The 18,067-nt window shown below is 41.7% G+C and overlaps 2 protein-coding genes across 2 annotated transcripts; one reads left to right on the top strand and one right to left on the bottom strand.

Moving 5' to 3' along the window:
• The first annotated feature begins 236 nt into the window (after window positions 1–236).
• LOC21389632 (peter Pan-like protein) lies at window positions 237–14,323 on the top strand. Its single transcript, XM_010108080.2, has 7 exons — window positions 237–392; window positions 656–838; window positions 1,371–1,601; window positions 1,758–1,850; window positions 1,940–2,127; window positions 13,369–13,562; window positions 13,884–14,323. Exons 1-7 carry the CDS (start codon window positions 375–377, stop codon window positions 14,045–14,047), a joined length of 1,071 nt encoding a protein of 356 aa, XP_010106382.2. The 5' UTR covers window positions 237–374; the 3' UTR covers window positions 14,048–14,323.
• A 1,418-nt stretch (window positions 14,324–15,741) lies between these two features.
• LOC21389630 (mitochondrial zinc maintenance protein 1, mitochondrial) lies at window positions 15,742–17,272 on the bottom strand. The gene is made up of 2 exons (XM_010108078.2): window positions 16,920–17,272; window positions 15,742–16,158 (listed from the first exon to the last, which is right to left on the bottom strand). Exons 1-2 carry the CDS (start codon window positions 17,251–17,253, stop codon window positions 16,082–16,084), a joined length of 411 nt encoding a protein of 136 aa, XP_010106380.2. The 5' UTR covers window positions 17,254–17,272; the 3' UTR covers window positions 15,742–16,081.
• Between the last annotated feature and the right edge of the window lie 795 nt (window positions 17,273–18,067).

Below are 18,067 nucleotides of genomic sequence, written 5' to 3'. Positions count from 1 at the left end.
TCCTCTTTTTTATCCTCTCTTTTCTCTTCTCTATTGCACCAGTGAAGTCACGGTCGCGTCGCCGTCCGATGCCCTCTCTCTCCGCCCTCCCCTCTATCTTTCCGGCCATCTCTTTTCGCCCCCCTCTCTCTTATCCGTTAAATAGGCCGCAGATAAATAATGGATCTGGGCCTCAGTCAGTTTAACCCAACAGCAATACGGCCCATTTAATGTTAAAAACGAAAAACCCTCGAGTATCCTTAAACCCATTGTGAAAAATGTCTCTGTTGTCTATTGTAGTACCCTAACCAGAGCCTCCTCTCTCTCTCTCTCTCTCTCTCTCTCTCTGCGCCAAAGCCTTTGTTGCTGTTCTGAAGCTCGAACGCTTCGAAGTCATGGCTCGTTTCCGAAACGTAAGCATATTTCATTTTCTATCTAATTTTCTCGAGTTTAAGCTTCTGTTTGGTTGCCGAGAAAACATGGGAAGGGGGGAATTCATGGACTTCCTCGTTTTTTTCAGGAAGAATTGAGCTAATTGAATGTCGTGAATACTATTCTATATTTTCTTTTGGAACAAAAAATTTTTTTTTGGACAACCAAACAGAACTTTCCTTGTGATCAATTATAGGGCGTCTCAAGTGCTAATTTGATACTTTGATTTCTGAAACTTGAACAGAAGAAGAAAAAGGTGTTTCTGAAGCCAGTAGTGAAAAAGAAGCAGGCTACTGTGGACCATATCACAGGGGATAAGATCCCAAAGAGCTTCGTTTTCTCGAGAGGGAAGTTGCCTGGTCCTCTTAGGCAACTTCAAATGGATTTGAGAAAGATAATGCTTCCTTTTACTGCTCTCAATCTTCGGGTATGAATTGAATTATATGTTTTCTGTTTAACTCTTTTTTTAATTAATTTTTATTTATTTATTAAGCCTGAGATAGGCAAGTATCTTATTTGGAATGGTTTGGAACATTTGGTCATATGGGTCAAGTGCAAAAAGGAATTATACCCTTTGAGAATTATGATTCCTGGATATTGTAAATTTGAGTTTTTTTTTTTTTTCTTGATTGATGTGCTTTTACTAGTTAATGGAAGTCTGGTAGATATAGTAATTGTAGCAGCTTAATTTGTATTTCACATATGTTTTGCTGATAAGAGTGTCAAAAAGAACACAAACTTAGTAAACATGATGTGATTTATTAAATCATTAGGAGTATGGTGTCACTGAACTCTGAATTTAGGCTTAGATTGCTTAAAGTATTGCAGACTGTAGTTCATATTCTATATATTTTGGTCGTGGCAAAGCAAGGTCTTGGCTCTACTTTGTTTTGATATATGTGGCCTGTGTTCTAAATGTGCTTTTACATTTGACTAATTGTCGTGCTTGTTCTTTCCAGGAGAAAAGACGGAACAATATCAAAGACTTCTTAAATGTTGCAGGGCCTATGGGTGTTACACATTTCCTCATATTGTCCAAAACTCAAACTGCGCCCTACCTTAGGGTCGCAAGAACCCCACAAGGCCCAACTCTTACATTTAAGATAAATGAGTACTCTTTAGCAGTTGATGTCGCTCGATCTCAATTGCGACCTCGATGTCCTCAAGATCTTTTCAAAAATCCTCCACTGGTAATCTTTTGCTTTTGTACAAATACATGCAAACATATTTGCTCATCATATAGTTTGGCTCGCACACAAGAAAGAAAGAAATACTTCCTATCTCATTATTATTGTTATTTATTATTATTTTTGCATATGTTCTGTGATTGCTCCTTCTCTTTACAGATTGTACTTTCTGGTTTTGGGAGCGGGGAACAACATCTAAAACTGACCACTATAATGTTTCAAAACATCTTCCCAGCCATTGATATTAATACTGTGAGTTTTTGGAATTTACAAGATAAAAAGTATTACTGAAGAAATACTTTTCAACGAAATTTAATGTGGTTTTTATGTTAATGCTTCAGGTCAAACTTTCTTCCTGCCAGAGAATCGTGTTGCTTAATTACAACAAAGACACAAAGCTCATTGATTTTCGTCATTATTCCATTAGGTTGCAGCCTGTTGGTGTCTCACGGAGAATTAGAAAATTTGTGCAGAACCATCAAGTCCCTGATCTAAGAAACCTTCAAGACGTTAGTGACTTCATCACTAAGTAAGGAGTTCTTATATGGTTGATTATTTACTTTTTTATTTCATGAGATTAAACACTAAAGTACAAAATGAGGTCATGCACTTGTTGAATCACTAGTTAATTCAAGCTTTTTTGAGGTTGACATGTTGGTAGCTTAGCTATATCGAACGTTTATAATCTGCCTTTATTTTGTAATTGCACATATGTATGAATAGGAAATTTAACTTGATAGCCTAAATTTTATTCCTGGCCATTTTACCTTATTACTTGTTTTTAATCTGATCACATAGCATATCTCATTTGAAACGTAGATCAAAATGATGAGCTGTTAGAATTGAGTCTTACAGATAAAACTTGTTGATTTGTGTGGATAATTGAGAAAGAACTGGAATTTTTCTCATTGAATATTGAGTAGCTATTACACGTTTAAATAGGAGGAAGGTGCAAACCGCTTCCTCAAATCAAGGAACTAACAAAGGAAACAATACCACTAATCGAGGAAAGATAAAAAAAGGAAACAAATCAAATGAGAGGATCAGGTAAGTTAGTACCCGAATCCCTTTATTTTAGGAAACAATAAACTAACTCAATCCTAGTAATTAATCCCTAGGAATTGAAAAACCGAATTTCCACACTCCTCCTCAAGCTAGGTTGTAGATGTTAAGCAATCCTAGCTTGGAAACAAGATCTTCGAATGTCTTCCTAGGCAAGGCTTTAGTAAGAATGTCTGTTATTTGCTGACTTGTCGGGACATGCTAAAGTGATATGGTATTGTTCTCAAGTTTTTCTGTCGATCGATCTCCACATGCCTAGTTCTACAATGGTGCACTGGATTCTTGGCTATGTTGATTGCCGACTGATTATCACATAACACCTTCATAGTTCCTGGAATAGGAATTCCTAGCTCGTAAAGTACACGTTTCAACCAAATTCCTTCACAGATGTTGTGTGCAAGGGCTCTGAATTCTGCCTCTGCTGAGCTTTGTGACACAACCTGCTGTTTTTTGCTTCTCCAAGTAACCAAATTACCCCAAACATAAGTACAATATCCGGAGGTTGACCGTCTATCAGTTACAGATCCTGCCCAATCTGCATCAGTAAATATTCTAACTTCCCTGCTTGCTGTTTTCTGGAAGTACAAACCCTATCCTGGTGTCATCTTCAAGTATCTCAAAATCCTGTACACCGCTTCCATATGCTCTTCTGTTGGACTGTTCATGAACTGGCTTACCATACTTACAGCAAGACTGATGTCTGGTCTGGTATGGGACAGATAAATAAGTTTCCCGACTAACCTTTGGTATCTTCCTTTGTCAATGGGAGCACCATCATCTTTGCTTCCCAATTTTGCAGTAGGGTCCATATGGGTGTCAGCAGGCTTACATCCTAGCATTCCTGTTTCTTTCAAGAGGTCGAGCACGTACTTCCGTTGAGAAACCGCAATACCTCTCTTAGATCGAGCTACTTCCATGCCTAGGAAGTATTTTAGATTGCCCAAATCTTTGATCTCAAACTCTAGTAGCTTTTGAGTTTTAGAATTTCTTCATCATGATCCCCAGTTTGGATGATGTCATCCACATACACGATAAGTATTGCTTTCTTCTTTGATGGTGAATGTTTAACAAACATGGTGTGATCTGTCTGGCACTGATTATACCCAACCTTCTTTACTGCCTTAGTAAATCTGTCAAACCATGCTCTAGGTGACTGCTTAAGTCCATATAAGGACTTCTTGAGTTTACATACTTTGTTGGTATTAGTCAGAGTTTCAAGGCCAGGAGGAATTTCCATGTACACTTCCTCTTCAAGATCACCGTTAAGAAATGCATTCTTCACATCCAGTTGATAGAGAGGCCAGTCAAGGTTAGACGCCAGTGAGAGTAATACTCGAAAGTGTTGAGTTTAGTTACTGGTGCAAACGTCTCCTGGTAATCAATCCCATAAGATTGTGTAAAACCCTTAGCAATCAGGCGAGCTTTATCTGTTGACACTCCCATCTGAATTATGCTTGACAGTGAATATCCACTTACATCCTACAAGATGTTTTCCTGATGGTAATTCAGACATCACCCACATTCCATTCTTCTCCAGGGCTCGGATTTCTTCCAAAATGGCCTCCTTCCATTCTGGTATGAGAAGAGCCTCATGTATAGAACTAGGAACCTGTATTCTGTCAAGATTGCTAACAAAGGCACGATGATTGGAAGACAATTTCCCATACGAAATAAAATAATAAATGGGGTGATTAGTACATAACCGTGTGCCTTTCCTTAAGGCTATGGGTCTATCATCAATATCTTCATCAGGCTGATTACTAGGGGCAGATTCAAGACTAGTGTTACCTGGTGAATTTTGTGATTCCAGAACCGGGTTGGATTCATGACCGTGATCAGCTGGCTGCAGTGCTTTATCTTCTTGAGTCTTGTTCCTCCTAGTATAGACACGTAACTCTTTAGTGTCTGCAAGCTGAGTTGGAGTGTAACTATGAGGGGTTTAAGTGTCAGACTCGGGCTGGACAAGATTGTCAGACTCGGGCTAGACAAGATTTGGAGTTCGAGTGTCAAACTCGGTTTGTGTTTGGGATGACTGGGATGACTCGAATGGATTTGTGTTATGGCCATCAGATGACTCCAATGCATCAATATCCTAAAGCTGGTATTCTTGAGTAAAATTCTCCCCCTGAATATTGGTTTTGGGATAGAAGGGTTGATTTTCAAAGAATGAGACATCCATGGAGTTGTACAATTTTCGAGTAATCAGAGAATAACACTTATACCCTTTTTGGTTTAAGGAATATCCTACAAATATGCATTTGAGAGCCTTAGGATCAAGTTTGCTTCGGTGTTGGGTATGAATATGGACAAACACTGAACAACCGAATACTTTAGGAGGAAGAGTGGTTAGGAAACAAGTATTTAGAAAAAAATGAAGAAGGACATGCTATGGTGTTTGAAACTTCAAGACTCGGGAAGGCATTCTATTTATTAGGTAAGTGGCTGTTAAAACAGCCTCTCCCCAGAAATATTTTGGAACATGTGTAGTGAACATGAGTGAACGGGCAACTTCTAGAATGTGTATGTTTTTCCTTTCTGCCACCCCGTTTTGTTGGGGTGTGTCAACACAAGAACTTTGGTGAATAATGCCCTGGCTCCCAAGATATTCTCCTAGAGTTGTCTTAAAATATTCTTTTGCATTGTCATTGTCAGTTTTCAACACTTGTATCTTTGTGGCAAATTGTGTCTGAATCATAGTATTGAAATTTCTAAAAATTTGCCCAACTTCAGATTTTTCTTTCATGAGAAACAACCAGGTGATTCTGGTATGATCATCAACAAAAGACACAAACCACCTTGTACTAGTGATATTTTTTATTCTAGATGGCCCCCATACATCACTATGAATCATGGAAAAAGGATGAGATGTTTTGTATGGTTGAATATGATAAGAATTACGAACAAGTTTTGAGAATTGACACACTTCACATTGAAACAACTTCGGATTTTTATTTATGAATAAAGGAAACAATTTCTCGAGATATAAAAAGTTTGGATGACCTAAACGATAGTGCCACAACATGATTTCACTATCTTTATTGGATTTTTCAACAGAAACTAAGCCTACGGTATGAGTGTGTCTTCTAGGAGGTCTATCAACTTTGAGAAGATAAAGTCCTGAGCTCACCCTAGCACTGCCAATCCCCCGAATCCAAAACCTGAAATTCACACAAATCCGAGGAGAATTTAGCAATATAGTTAAGTTCTTGAGAGTTTACTCACTGACAAAAGATTGCAGTCCAGATTAGGAACATGAAGTACTGTTTTCAAATCTAGGTTCTTTGAGAGAATAATAGAACCTGTTCTAGCCACTTTAGAGAGTGACCCATCAGCAATTTTTATTGTAAGATCATCATGACATGGGTTGTAATGGTGAAACATAGTTCTGTCTCCTGTCATGTGATCAGACACACCAGAGTCTACTATCCATGTGCCCTTATTTTCGCAATTAACAGAAAGAGCACTCAAGTAATTACCTTTGTGTGCCAAAGATCCAATTCCAATGTTACCCTGAGTAGTTGCTGCTTGTGAGAGCATCTTTTGTAGTGTTTCAAGCTGTGCCTTGTTGAAAGGATTGGATTCCGTGGAAGCAGAATTTCCTTCTTCAACTGCGACATGATTTCCGCAGCTATCTTTGTTCGTAGCAGGTCTCGAAGGCTTCCAATCTACAGGTTTGCCGTGTAGCTTCCAGCATGTCTCACGGATGTGTCATGTTTTCCGGCAATGATCGCACCATGGTCTCCCCTTCTTCTGCTGATTGTCGTAGCTGGTGTTCTGTGCTTCTCGAACGGCTAGGGCAGATAAGTTATCAGTGATTGGAGCAGGGATGGATGATTCTCCGAGCATCACCTTTTTCCTGCTTTCTTCTCTGTGCACTTCAGAAAAGACTTCTCGAATGCTTGGTAGGGGTTTTGTCCCTAATATTCTTCCTCGAACTTCATCCAAGTTCTTGTTGAGTCCTTGTTAGGATCCTGCTTAAACTTGGATCTAGACAACCGAAAATGGAGGCAACTCGTAAATGAGTTTAGCTTCTTTTATTGAATTTACTCTCACTCTCAATCTGGAGAGGAGCTTTCTTACACTGATCAAGCAACAGAAAAGAAAAAGAAAGATAGCAGAAATAACAATGGAGAATTCGAGGTTCTCCTTCCTCCCAAGGACTGCTAACAGGATTTCCCAAATCAACAGACAACCATCCCGTTCCCCCCTCCTTCCCTAGATATGCTCTCCCAGGCTAACAAATTCCTAACCAACTTGCCACATCAGCTCTCCTGCCCAGTATTTCCCATATTTCCATTTCCCACCCTCTCCCACCTCTCTTTTCGAATCCAACCTTGTCCTCAAGGTTGAAAGTAGGGAATTGCAAGTGAATCGCAGCCAACGGTTCCCAGGTAGATTCCCCACGCCGGCAGGCCCTGCCACTTGATGAGTATCTATTGCTCCTCCCGTCCCCCCACCATTACCACCCTAGATTCCAGAGCCTCTTCCGGGTAGACGCACAACTCCAAGTCGTTGGACAACTGCTCCGGTAAAGGCTGCACCCTGGAAGCCGCCCCCTTAAAGGGTTTCAACTGAGAGACATGAAAAACCGGATGGATGTGGGCTGTATCCGGCAGGCGCAAGCGATACGCCACGGGGCCAATCTTAGCCAAAACTTCAAACGGTCCGTAGAAGCGCTGAGCGAGCTTCTCATTCTTGCGGCGAGCCAGGGACTTAAGGCGATAGGGTTGCAGCTTGAGTAGAACCAGCTCCCCTACATCAAAATGCCGTTCCCGACGGTGGCTATCCGCAAATTTCTTCATTCGCTGCTGGGCTAGCAAAAGGTGAGACTTCAACAAATCCAACATTTCATTGCGAAGGACCAATTGATCCTCCACCGCAGCCACTGTGCCAGGAGTGTCCTGAAAACAGAAGAGGGTGGGAGGGTCACAGCCGTAGACAATGCGAAAGGGGGTGAATTTGGTTGAGGCGTTAAAAGTTGTGTTGAACCAATATTCAGCCCAAGGTAGGAACAAAGCCCACAGTCGTGGCTTATCCCCTGCAAAACACCGTAAGTAACCCTCTAAGCAGTGTTAACCACCTCCGTTTGTCCATCAGACTCCAGATGATAAGCGGAGCTGGTACACAACTTAGTGCCCTGCAATTTGAATAATTCCCGCCAGAATCCACTCATAAAGATCGCATCCCTATCACTTACTATGGATTGTGGAACCCCATGTAACTTAACAATGTGCGAGACAAACAAGGCAGCCACTTGTTTGGCCGAGTATGGGTGAGCCAGAGGGCAAAAATGGATTTGAATAATTCTCGCCAGAATCCACTCATAAAGATCGCATCCTTATCACTTACTATGGATCGTGGAACCCCATGTAACTTAACAATGTGCGAGACAAACAAGGCAGCCACTTGTTTGGCCGAGTATGGGTGGGCCAGAGGGCAAAAATGGGCATATTTGGACTGACGATCCACGACCACCAAGATGGTGTCAAACCCGCTAGACTTAGGCAGGCCCCCAACAAAATCCATGGATACATCGTCCCAAACCAAATCCGGAATGGGTAAAGGCTGCAAGAGGCCGGCTGGTGACAGGGCTTCAGACTTGTTCTGCTAGCAAATCTCGCAGTGAGCCACATAATCCCGAATGAAACGTTTCATCTCTTGCTAGAACACCACGGCAGACAACCTCTTGTAAGTGCGCAAGAACCCAGAATGACCCCCAATCACTGAATCGTGGAACTCATGAACCATCCGAGCAATGGAAGGGAAATTCGCCACCAGGACCAACCGGTTTTTAAAGAACAATAAGCCATTTTTTAGCGAATAGCCCTCCAGAAGCTCACCGTCCTCAAGTCTAGAAATGGTCGTGGCCCACTCCTCTGTGCGCTGCTCCAAACGAATGGCCTCCAAATCCCCAGCCTGAGGCATGGTGAAGGCACAAAGAGAAGCGTCTGGCCAGTCACCCCGCCTAGACAGCGCGTCAACCACCTTATTGGCTACTCCCATCTTGTATTGGACCTCAAAGTCATGGTCGAATAACTTATACACCCACCACAGCTGGTCGGGAGGTAGTTGGCGCTGCCCCATGAGATACCGTAGACTTTGCTGATCCGTACGGACTATAAAATGCCGCCCCAATAACTAGTGTCTCCATTTTTGGATAGCCAACACCACCCCCATAAGCTCCCTTTCGTAGACAGATTTTATGCGGGATGCTGGGGCGAGCGCCCTGCTGAAAAACGCAAGCGGCCTGTCTTCTTGCATCAAAACCGCCCCCAAGCCTTCTCCAGAAGCGTATGTTTCCAGCACAAAGGTTTTATTGAAATCCGGCATTGCTAATACCGGAATTTGAGTCATGGTAGCCTTCAACGCTTCAAATGCGTGGTCAGCCGCGTCGGACCTCACAAAGCCCTTCTTTGTGAGCAGCTCCGTCAGGAGCCTCGCTAGGATACCATAGCCCTTAACAAACCTCCTGTAATATCTCGTTAACCCTAGGAAACCACGTACCTCTTTGACGTTCCGCAGGGGGGGCCATGCTGTGATAGCCTAAAATCTTAGAAGGGTCAGCCGTGACCCCCTGTGCTAAAATGAGGTGGCCTAAGTACTCCAACTGCCGCTGCCCGAAACTGCACTTTTTCTTGTTAGCGAACAGCTTCTCACTCTGCAGGACCCCAAAGACAGCGGCCAAATGTTGGCGATGGTCCTCCCACGTACGTCTGTACACCAAAATATCATCAAAAAATACCAAAACGAACTTCCTGAGGTAAGGCCAAAAGATCCTATTCATGAGGGCTTGGAAAGTGACTGGAGCATTCGTCAACCCGAAGGGCATGATGAGGAACTCGTAGTGGCCCTCATGAGTCCGAAAAGCTGTCTTATCTACATCTGCTTCATGCACCCGAATCTGGTGGTAACTTGCCCGCAAATCCAACTTAGAAAACACCACAACCTCGTGTAGCTCATCCAGCAACTCATCAATCAAAGGGATGGGAAACTTATCTGGAATTGTGACTTGGTTGAGCGCGTGGTAGTCCACGCAGAATCGCCAGTTGCCGTCCTTTGTTTTAACCAAAATGACTGGGCTCGAGTAGGGGCTGCTGCTCGGTTGAATGATGCCCGAAGACAACATATCTGTCACCAAGCGTTCTATTTCTCCCTTCTGTACCTGTGGATATCTATAGGGCCTAACATTCGGGGGATTGGCCCCCTCCCTCAAGACTATCCTGTGATCCCGTTCCCTGTGAGGGGGCAGCTCTGTAGGGCTTTGGAAAACCCCTTCAAAATCGCACACCACAGCCCTCACCTCTTCAGGAACCTCTATGGTGCCTTCGTCCCCTCCCCGCACCGAAAGTTTGCACACTTCCACCAACACCCTAGCTCCTTTTGGAGACAATGTCCTCACTAGCGAACTCAACTTCACCGGGGCATAGCACAGGCTGGGGTCACCTCGCCAGGTTACCCATGTTGGTCTAGCTCGAAATTTCAAAAGGAACTTAGACCAATCAGCCCTTACTTCCCCGAGAGTGCTCAACCATGTCCCCCGCCCCACCCAAATCAAAAGGGAAAAAGTCCTCCTCGACCCTATGCCCCTGGATCCATACCCGAACCGCCTTACATACTCCCCGTTGCTTAAAACTAAGCCCGTTGCCCACCAAGATGTTGTAACTTACCGTGGGGATCCATCGGCAGTTTCAGCTCCCTTGCTACCGTTCCCGAGATGAAACTGTGCGTAGCCCCACTGTCCACCAGCACCACCACTTCTCGGCCACCGATTCTTCCCTGCAGCTTGAGTGTATTGGAGGAAGACAGTCCTCGTAGGGAGTTCAGAGACAGATCCATCTTGTCTTCCAGGCTCCCTTTTTCCAACTCCTCCTCCAGAAGATGCTCCTGAACGGCACCATCCTCCTCCTCGGATGCTCCCTCTGTGTCTGCCAAAATCAGCACTTAAAGTTGCCGGTTCTTACAACGGTGCCCGGGGCTGAACTTCTCGTCGCACCTGAAGCACAAGCCGTGAGCTCGTCGTTGCTGGATCTCCTCCTCCGTGAGGCAGCGGGAAGACGAAGCTCCCCTTGTCGCCGAGTTCTGCCCTGTGCCCATCCCTCCTCGTACCCCATATACCCCCACCGCTTCATTGGGACCCTTGGATCGAATGGGGCTCGCCTGGGAGAACAAGGTAGGATCCGTGCCTTGAGTTAGGCCCCCAGCTCGTTCCCACGAGTCCGCCCTAAGCCCACGACCCGCCCGGTACCTCGTTACTCTCTCAGCTGCTTCATTGCGGGCCTCAACTTGCTGGGCCAAGTCCATCATATCATGTAAGGTAATGGGCCTGTGCATTTTCAACTCAACCCGTATATCTTCCCTAAGCCCATGAAGGAACGCCCCTCTGAAGATGGCATCGGGCACGCCCCGCATCTGAGCCGCCGTTCCCTCGAACTCATCCCAGTAATCCGCCACCGTACCGCACTACCGGAGAGCCATGAGTTGCTCCACTGGGTCGACCTCCCTTCCCCGACCAAATATTTGCAGCACCGCCGCCCGCAGCTCTCTCCACGATCCGAACGGGTCTTGAGCGTCGGCCCATTGGAACCAACCCAGTGCTCGTCCCTCCATGCACACCGACACCGCCACCACTTGCTCTTCCTCCTCTACATGGTTGACGACAAAATACCTGTCCACCCGGAATACCCATCCCTGAGGATCCTCACCGTTGAATATGGGTAGCTCTAGCTTCCGACCGCAGTGCTCCACTTGGCCCCTTGGGCCTGGGGGCGATTCCCGCCGCCACTCACGCCCGACTCGCCGGGGTTCCTCCTCGCGTGGGACTGGGAGAGGTGTCACCGGTCGAACTTGTGGTACCGGCCGTCGTACCTCCTGCATCCTTGGCGGAACCGCTTCAAATCTTGGAGGAGGTGGTGGATTCCTCTGGAAGAACTCCACCTGCCGGTGGAGCATCGCTTCCAGTCGCCGTACCGATCCTTGCACGTCACCCAGTTGAGCCCCAATCTCCGTCACATCTTCCTGCAACTGTGGCAGAGGTTCAGTCAAGGCTTTGACACTCTATAACACCTCGTAGAATGAATCCATCCTCTGCTCCAGCCTAGTTACCTCCTCCGTCTGAGGAAAGCACACCCGAGTTTTCTCCCATGGATCATCACGCTCTGATACCAAATTGTTAGGATCCTGCTTAAACTTAGATCTAGACAACCGAAAATGGAGGCAACTCGTAAATGAGTTTAGCTTCTTTTATTGAATTTACTCACTCTCAATCTGGAGAGGAGCTTTCTTACACTGATCAAGCAACAAAAAAGAAAAAGAAAGATAGCAGAAATAACAATGGAGAATTCAAGGTTCTCCTTCCTCCCAAGGACTGCTAACAGGATTTCCCAAATCAACAAACAACCATCCCGTTCCCCCCTCCTTCCTAGATATGCTCTCCCAGGCTAACAAATTCCTAACCAACTTGCCACATCAGCTCTCCTGCCCAGTATTTTCCATATTTCCATTTCCCACCCCCTTGTCTTGAACTATTGCCCCACGCCCTTTTCTCCTAGAATAAACTTTTTGCATCATCCGGACAGTCCCATCAAGAACTTGAATATTCTCTTCTTTTCCATGATCTCTCTGAACCATTTTGCATCATCCGGACAGTCCCACTTAGAATCCTCAAACACGTCTAGTTGTTGCTAATGACGGGTGAGGATATTGTAGAATTTGGTGACAGAAAGATCTCCTTTTCGAAGGTCATGGAGTGTGGTCTCGATCTCGAAAATTACTAAGGTATTCTCCTTGCTCGAGTAAAATTCTTTAGCAGCATCCAATATTTCAGGCGCAGTGCTATAGAGTAAAAAATTCTCACCTATTTCATTGGTCATTGAATTTACCAACCATGACATGACCATATTGTTTTTTGTTTTCCAGAGTCTAAATTTGGGATCTCCTTCCTTTGGAGGGATGATCTCGCCTGTGAGATATTCCTCCTTCCCTTTTCCGCATATGTACATCATAACGGACTTCGACCATTGAAGATAATTGTTCCCATTCAGTTTGTGCCCTGTAATAGGAAGATGAACGCCTTCTGCAACACCATAGGTGTTGGTGTTCGAGACTTCAGTGCCTGAAGTGACTTCGGATGACGACCCCATTTGCTTCTCAGTGGCCATTCCGTATTTGGTCATCAGAGAGAATTTTTGGAAGGCTCTGTGACCATGTGGATAATTGAGAAAGAACTGGAATTTTTCTCATTGAATATTGAGTAGCTATTACACGTTTAAATAGGAGGAAGGAGCAAACCGCTTCCTCAAATCAAGGAACTAACAAAGGAAACAATACCACTAATCTAGGAAAGATAAAAACAGAAAACAAATCAAATGAGAGGATCAAGTAAGTCAGCACCCGAATCCCTTTATTTTAGGAAACAAAAAACTAACTCAATCCTAGTAATTAATCCCTAGGAATTGAAAAACCGAATTTCCACAATTTGTTATTAATTTGATCTTGGTTTATAAAGCATTGGTGTCTATGTGACGGTTTTCCAATATTGTTTTTGTGCTCAAATCTTGTCTCAAGGTACTCTTCCATTTACCTCAGATAATTTCCAGGAAAAAAAAAAGAAAGAGATCTTAGAACATTGATAAATAAAATATATGCACATGTATATCTCACGAACATTTCGCTAATATTCTTATGTCTTTCTTTTCCCTATGTTCTGAAGGGCTGGTTATGTATCAGAAAGTGAAGCAGATGATGAAGCAGCAACAGTGACCATGGCTAGTGATCTCGGCAGGGTTAATCGAGCTTCTACAAAAAGTGCTGTCAAGCTTCAAGAGATTGGAGCTAGAATGACTCTTCAGCTCATCAAGGTTGAAGAAGGATTGTGTTCGGGTGGAGTAATATTCAGTGAATATGGTACATTGACTCAAAATTAGCTTTTTCCCTCCTCAATTTCTGTTCTTTTGTAGAGAGCTAGGAGAAACATGACATAAATGATATAGCGTGCAAATTTGATCTTGTCTTTCTATAATTTCCGTCTAACAGCCTTTTTCCTGTCGTACAGCTATCATGTCTTCTTGCTGCTTATATACATTTCAAATTTGCAGCCCCGTGACTTTTGTTCTTGTTTCTTGCTGTCGCTGGAATTTAATTACCTCTTACTTCTCCAGTATTTTTTTTTTTCCTTTTTGATTACCTCTTAATTCTCCAGTATTTTTTTTTTTCCTGCTTTTGAAGGAAATGGTGACGGGAAGAAAAAGGAAGACAAACAGGAAGAACACAAGGATGAGGAAGACAGTGATGAAGATGAGCAGGCAAATAGTGAAGATGGCCATGAAGATGGCGAAGAAGGTGAAGATGAAGATAGTGAAGAGGATTTTGCCGACATCGAGGAAGACTAGTGACTGAGAGTTGAATGGATGCTTACTATGCTTATGAGGTCATATGTGATATTAAAGAATTTGAGTTGCTTTACTCTGAATCATATGTGAGAAGTTTATTTAAAATGGTACTTCTTGTTATAGTTGATTTTTTTTTTTCTTTATTGTGAGGGCCAGGGGTTGAATGGCGGTAGTTCCACAAGAAACTAAGATGGATAAATATGGTCGAATTGAATGTTAGAACAATAAAAGCTTTCAAGAAATACCTTTTGCGCCGAAAGCATTCCTTGCCTCCAATTCATGGACTAGTTGTAAAAGAAGAAGCATTTCTAGCGAATCCTCAAAGCAGTCTCTAGTATTTCTTAAGGTCTTGTGGTCAGTCTGTCGATTTATTTGTGTTCTTCGCTTCTCTGTGTTTATCCCCCACCCACACACACACACACACAACACACAAAACTCCAAAATTCCATGGGGCGATTCTATCAAATTGAAGGAAAATCAATACAGGCACAGAGTTCATTCTTGCTACAAGAAATGAAACACAAATTTGTCACTGATGCTACAAGGAACACACTGGTAAAGATCAACGGATGAGAGTTACCTATAAAAGTGAATATTAGACAGCCGAAGCAACCAAACGCCGATAAATCGAGGGTAAATTGACACAGATGAGTACACTACTTTTGATCGTAGAGGTACTCTTGGTAGTAGTTCGCATTGTAGTACTGTCTGCGTGTTGGCCTGTTGCCTATTTTGCAATTTGCATCTTCGACGAACATCTAGGGCTATTAACAGCTTAAAACGGTAGATTATTACAAAAGACGCCTAATCATTAACAAAACAATGTTGTTGTTTTCATATCTTAATGTTTCAGGTCAAATAACTTTCTCATATACTGCCACCTGCCAAAGAATTGTTTTTGTAAACAATTTATTAGAATCAAGTTTATTTGGTGCACCATCCAGAGAATTGTTTTTGTAAACAATTTATTTGAATCAAGTTTATTTGGTGCACCATCAAGTCCCTCATCCAAGAAATCTAACGCGGGGTAGTTGGTGACTTTTTATGATCAGAAAACAAGGAGTTTAAATGGTAAAATTAGAAACCAGAGCATGATTGGAGAAAATTCCTCTCCCAAGCTCTCTCTGATCGTAGAAGATTCCAATGAATTAAGACATTAATTTACTCCTGCTAAACTGTGTATAGAATAATCAAGTTCCAATTTGTTTCAAAGGAAAAGTATTTGGTAAAAAGGAAAAGTATTTGGTAAAAGATTCATTAGAGAATCCTATTAAATTGAGAAAAAACCACATCACGACTCCATAATATCTGCACTTTATTATGTCTGGACAGTGAATTTTCCCCAATCACATGGGAGAAATTTGTAGGAAATTTAACATTCATAGGGTCTTTTCCGATTTTCTGAAAATAGAGAGTAACTGCCTAAAAATGGAAGGGAGGGATTTTGAAATTATCCTCGTGTATACATTAGCAAATATTTTTCTTTTTATCTACCAAAGTACTTTTCAATAATATGTTAATTATATGGCTACGGAAATACGATAAACTTGGACAATTGTCAAGCAATGATGGGAAAAATTCACTGTTGTTGATAATCTGCACCAAATTAGTAATCCTCCATGCATGTTACATTTATAACTTTAAAAACTGAACCAAATTAGCTATATATTGTTGCTTATAAAACTTACTGACAATTTGGCTTTCAAATATTTGATATTCCACAAGAAATTAAAATACATAAACATGGTCGAATTGAAAGGTTGTACAAATCATCAGCTTTCAAGAATTCCCTTCTGCAGCAAGAACATTTATTGGCATAACATTATGGACTAAATCTAAAACATAAAGCATTTCTATCGATTTCTCAACTGGCCTTCAGTATTCCTCCCAAGGGATGCAAATAAATTGAGGGGGAAAAAAAAAAAAAAAAAAAAAGACCATAGAGCTCATTCTTACTACAAAAAAGCAAAACAAAATAAAACATAAAATTCCCCCCTCCAAACGGGAAACACACCATAAGGACCAAACTGGTCCTCATACAGACTTCTTAAGAAGCTCTTCTGATGGAACCTCCAATGTTGCTCCTGCATGCTCTTTACCCGGCTTCATTTCTGCGGCAATCAACGTCGGTATGTATAACTTGGTGCTTACCATCAATGAAATTACCAGCCCAAAAAAGAAAAATCTTACGGAAATTAAAAGTGTTTTCACTTCACATGAAAGAGAGAGAAAAGAGAAAACGAGGAGTGTTTCTCCATCCTATTATCGTGTGTTTATTACAAAATTGTGAGTAGCAGTTTGGTTTGGCCCTCACAATCTAAGGAATGTCAATTCCTACATGCTTGAATCAAGCAGCTTGATATTGATTACCGGTTAAAGAAAATAAATGTCAAATTTATAAGTACTGTACATGTTATAAGCCAAATAACTTGATCATTATTTAATTATATAAAAAGATATTTTAACAATTATATGGATAAAATCCATATATATATATATATATATTTTTTTTTTTTAAGATTCACATTTCTAAGTTTAGTAAATACTAGCACGAGAGTTGAATCATTTCTTATTATTTCATAAACACTAAAAAATAAATCAATGTACTCCATCCTTATTACTTCGTAATTCATATCCCAATATCTATAAAAAATTTTGCACATCAAGTATCCAAAAGCTATACTTTTTTCCCCCTTTCCTATTCCCCCCAAAAAAAAAACAAAAAAAAAAAAAAAAAAAAAAAAAAAACTCCACAGGCATTTTAACAAACAGATTGAACGCTACCGAACAAAAACCTCCACCCGTCAAGATCAGAGCAAGATATATGAAATGCGATTGAGGAATTCGGATGGGAAGGAGAAGGAAATAATACCGTAACCGCCGCGAGAGTTGAGCTTGGCCTGGACGATCATGTTGGTGATGAAATGAGAGGCCTCGCGTGCCTCTTCGAGGTGTCTCTGAACATCCTCCTCCGACGTCATCTGCCGATTCTCTTCGAATTTCCGGCGGATCTCGGCGGCTGACTGCGTCAGCATGAACGAATCTCCGGCGAAGGTCTTCCTCGTCGCTCTTAGAAGCGCTCTGTACGCGCTCAGTGCCTCCACTCTCCCCATTCTGGTGATTCGTTTCGGTGCTTCGGCTGTTCTCTTCTTCTTTAGGCAAAAGTATATTGTAGTGTAGTGTACACTTAAACGCTGCGTTTTCATACGAGCCCGTGTTCTGTGTTCCGCGCGTTCCTGCAGAACACAGTATTGTATTATATGATAGTTGTATTTATATACACATATATTATATAGTGTTGTATTATATAATAGATATAAAATTTGTATAAACATATTTACACAGATATATATAGTATTATTATTTATAATATATATATATAGATTGTATAAAATAAAATACAATGTTGTTGTGTTTTTTGAGCATTTCCTTTGTTTCAGCTGCAAATATAAAAATGAGAAAAATATTTGTAAATATAAGTGTTAAAAAAATTAAAGATGTTTAAAATCTATAATATGAAATAAATATTATAAAAATATTTGTATTATCTTGTTTTTGGATGTTTTCCAGACTGTCTTGTTGTTCTTGATTCAGGGCTATAAAAATGGAATAATTTTTAAATATATATTTAAATTAGTTGATAATATTTGTTGTGTTGAACGTGCCTTGCCTTGTACCAGGTTTCTTAGGTGTCGGAGTGTGTGGATCAAATGTGGCTGGTGTTGATAGTTGTGATGTTGGTATTAGTTGTGGGCTGAAAAAGGATAAGATTTTTAAAAGTATAATCAAAATTATATAAATATTTTTTATGTATAGTTGATAAAAGATAAAAAAAAAAAAAAAAACATTATTTACCTTTGTAGATCTTCTGTTCCTATAGTTAACTGTTTTGGTGGCAATGATGGAACATGGATGTCTTCAAATATTTTGGAAATTATTGTGTTCATTTAGGTGCCTCGTTGTTGAAAGAAGATTTGGAAGATTTTTTATTGCCCTCGAATCTGATCAATAGTTGGTGGT

Source organism: Morus notabilis, unplaced genomic scaffold, assembly GCF_000414095.1.
Source record: "Morus notabilis unplaced genomic scaffold, ASM41409v2 Scaffold255, whole genome shotgun sequence".
NCBI classification, from domain to species: domain Eukaryota; kingdom Viridiplantae; phylum Streptophyta; class Magnoliopsida; order Rosales; family Moraceae; genus Morus; species Morus notabilis.
The sequence above is the reverse complement of the archived record's forward strand: the minus strand, read 5'-3'. Positions and strand labels throughout refer to the sequence as shown.

Coding starts and splice junctions, on each gene's coding strand:
- LOC21389632 (XM_010108080.2), top strand. Junction 1,602..1,757: donor TTTTCAAAAATCCTCCACTG/GTAATCTTTTGC, acceptor TTCTCTTTACAG/ATTGTACTTTCTGGTTTTGG. Junction 13,563..13,883: donor AGTAATATTCAGTGAATATG/GTACATTGACTC, acceptor CTGCTTTTGAAG/GAAATGGTGACGGGAAGAAA.
- LOC21389630 (XM_010108078.2), bottom strand. CDS start 17,253: ATGAAAACGCAGCGTTTAAGTGTACACTACACTACAATATACTTTTGC. Junction 16,159..16,919: donor CAACTCTCGCGGCGGTTACG/GTATTATTTCCT, acceptor TGATTGCCGCAG/AAATGAAGCCGGGTAAAGAG.